This window comes from Oreochromis niloticus, linkage group LG18, assembly GCF_001858045.2.
Source record: "Oreochromis niloticus isolate F11D_XX linkage group LG18, O_niloticus_UMD_NMBU, whole genome shotgun sequence".
Classification (NCBI taxonomy): Eukaryota; Metazoa; Chordata; class Actinopteri; order Cichliformes; family Cichlidae; genus Oreochromis; species Oreochromis niloticus.
Window position 1 is genome coordinate 17,814,111 of NC_031982.2, and position 3,176 is coordinate 17,817,286.

The following is a 3,176-nucleotide window of genomic DNA, read 5'->3' on the forward strand; positions in this document are numbered from 1 at the left end:
ATTTCATGCAATTGATTTATATTTCACATTATATGCATTTAATTTTATATTCTAAACTCACAAACACACAAACGAGAAGCTTATAAAACATTTGTATTATCTAACCATCTTAAAATAGACCATTTTAAAATATTACATTATTGTGTATTATTACAAAATGATATGTTGTTTAAGTACGCACACTGCACACACATGCCTTTAGAAATATTGGAGTAGCATAGAATTACTATAACTGCTCATTAGTATACTGGCTTTAAGTACACCATACTATCAAATGAATATTTACAGTCTTTCCTTCATAAGAAACAGTTACACACATACATATGTATCTATGATTTTGTATGTAACTTTTAATTACTCCACTTGTGATATTGCATATTTTTTTTCAAATATCTTATTATAAAGCCATAATAAATGATTTAAAGCTTTATACACATATCACCATGTATATACAAATAGAGACATGGCGTCACAAGCTACTACATGCACTGAGCAGAGTGAATACATGGTATGTGAGCTGCTGTCATTGTGTGGTTAGCTTACAGAATTCCATCCTTGACATGCCACCATTCAAAGTAGTGACTTCACTACAGGTTCTGTGTCACACTCAACACAAACAGATTATTACCTGAAAATCAAAACATTCACACCAGCACAAACATGCTCGGCCTACCTTCTACAAACACTTACTGAACGCACAGTTTGCATAAACAGCAGTTGAATAATTTTGCACTTGGCACAGTGACAGCATGAGGGTAATGTCAACACTGAGTTCCAGGTGGTTTTACAAGGATATATATTTTTTTCCGTTTATCTGATGACACTGTGGATGCACAGCCTGTCGTGGCAATTGGTTGCATCTATTTCCCGGAGGTATGTTACACAAAGATGGGTTGTTCAGCAATAGTCAGAGTTGGACCTGGGGGAGTAGCTGAGAGAAGATGACTGGCATCATCCAATAAGAGTACAATATACAGATCACATAGAAATCAACAATTTGTCTCCACGAATTGATACACCTGGTGTAATTGTACTACAATTTCCTCGGGCTGACATTGCAAGACTCTTAGACATTTCTAAAGCCTTCCGAAACCTCAACGCAATTACCAAAAAGAGAAAATTAATGATCATTTGTTAGAGGAATTCTGAGCAACAGGAAGGACAGGATGCACTGTTTAAGTGACAGAAACACAATAACACAAGTTTCCATGTGGGCTGGTAAATTGGCATGACATTAAAAGTTCACACCTAAGCACTGAGCTTTGATATGAGACATCTCGAAAGCAGGTGAATGTGTGACGAGTGCTGGCAGAGAGACCCGAGTGTTGTTTAAATATTACACACCAGCATGGAAAGATTGTGCAGTTGATTGTTTTCATCATAAAAGGGTTGTTTAAAAAAAATAAGATGAAGTAAATCATTCCACAAACACACACACACACACACACACACACACACACACACACACAAATATGGATAGCCCTTGCTGTGATTACGGTGCTTCCTGAATGGGACAAATAAAACTACCTGGAGGCACCGCACCTTAAATGCAAAGGAAATATACGCCCCCTGGTTGTCTCAGGTAAAATAGTCTCAAGGTGTGTGCCTTAACATTTCACAGGTGAGACTTTTAAACCGGCTTTGAATGATGTGTGGGTTGGAATGTTCGAAATATTATATTAAATGGTCACTGTGAAACTTCTAATAAAGACACTGGAACGCAGCGTGAAGGTATTTTGTGATGTTCTCAATATTTTAAACTCACATGCCCCGCCCCCTTGGGGTGGGTCTGAGGTAAGCCGCCTATAAAATGCCGCTAACGCGGACCCAAGGTGAGACGGGCTTCAGCGCTCTGGCAGGTATGATTGAGAAGACACACTCCTTTGGATACAGCCCAAGACTCTCCGCATCTTGACTCACACAAAGCTTCGGACTTTACGCAAAGAGCTCTCCGAGGTTTATTGCTGGACAGATTCTACAGAGCAGCACACTAACCATGAAGCTGGAGGTGCTGTGTGGTAGTCACTATGACATGAAGCATTTCGAGATGTCCAGTGATGCTGAGGGTCATGAGCGATCTCCTTTCCCTCCTGAAGAGGAGCTGGGGTCGGATGGGGACTGCGTGGCCCACAGTCCTCCACCTGTTACCCCGTGCGGCGGCAGCGGCAAGTCCAAGCCGTACACACGGAGACCCAAACCCCCGTTTTCATACATCGCTCTAATCGCTATGGCCATCCGGGACTCACCCAGTGGACGTCTGACTTTGGCGGAGATAAACGACTATCTGATGAAAAAGTTTCCGTTCTTCAGAGGCACTTACACCGGCTGGAGGAACTCGGTTCGTCATAATCTGTCTCTTAATGATTGTTTTCTCAAAGTGCTCCGGGACCCTTCCAGGCCCTGGGGAAAGGACAATTACTGGATGCTCAATCCTCACAGCGAATACACATTTGCTGACGGGGTGTTCCGGCGTAGAAGAAAGCGCATTAACAAAAAATTCAGCAGGGAACAAGAGGAGCCCGAGCACACAGAGGAGCCGCAGCGCATTCACCAGTCTGCCCCGAGCACCAAGACTGATTCCTGTCCCAAGTTTACCAGTTCATTCGCTATTGACAGCATCCTCAGTAAGCCGTTCAAGAGAGACTTAAAAAACGAACATTTGCCTCCCTTTCCTGCCTTCCCCTGGCCTTACTACTCTGAACTAATGACTTATCATTCAAACACACCTGCCTCATATCTATACGTAAAGTCACCCTGTCATGTGGACTCCAGTGTCCAGCATGTATCAGCCCCCTATGGTGGTGGGTTTCTTTCATAGACAGTCTTGCAATATCACAAAGAAATGTGGACTTGCTGTTCGGTGACTCCAAATCAGCTTGAGCTAATCGTGAAGACTGAGGATGAAGACGGCCAAACACCAAAGACAGACAGAAACCACTTTCATCTGTGTACTTGATTTAATCTGACATAACTGTGGCGGGATGGTGGTTCCCTTTTATTTTTGTAGTTGTTTATCCTTAAAGCGTTTTCAAACTTGAAATTTCACACTCTGAAATGTTACCGAGCAGAGCTTTAACTTTATTTCTTTAACAAACCTGTTAAAATAAGCACTTTGACTGTTTTTATGTCTTTTTATTTTGAGAAATATGAAATTAATAATAAAAAAGTTGTGCTGA

The 3,176-nt window shown here is 41.6% G+C and overlaps 1 protein-coding gene across 1 annotated transcript; it reads left to right on the plus strand.

Annotated features, from left to right (window-relative positions):
* Window positions 1-1,819: 1,819 nt before the first annotated feature.
* foxq1a (forkhead box Q1a) lies at window positions 1,820-3,176 on the plus strand. Its single transcript, XM_003438117.5, has one exon. It carries the CDS (start codon window positions 1,997-1,999, stop codon window positions 2,816-2,818), a length of 822 nt encoding a protein of 273 aa, XP_003438165.1. The 5' UTR covers window positions 1,820-1,996; the 3' UTR covers window positions 2,819-3,176.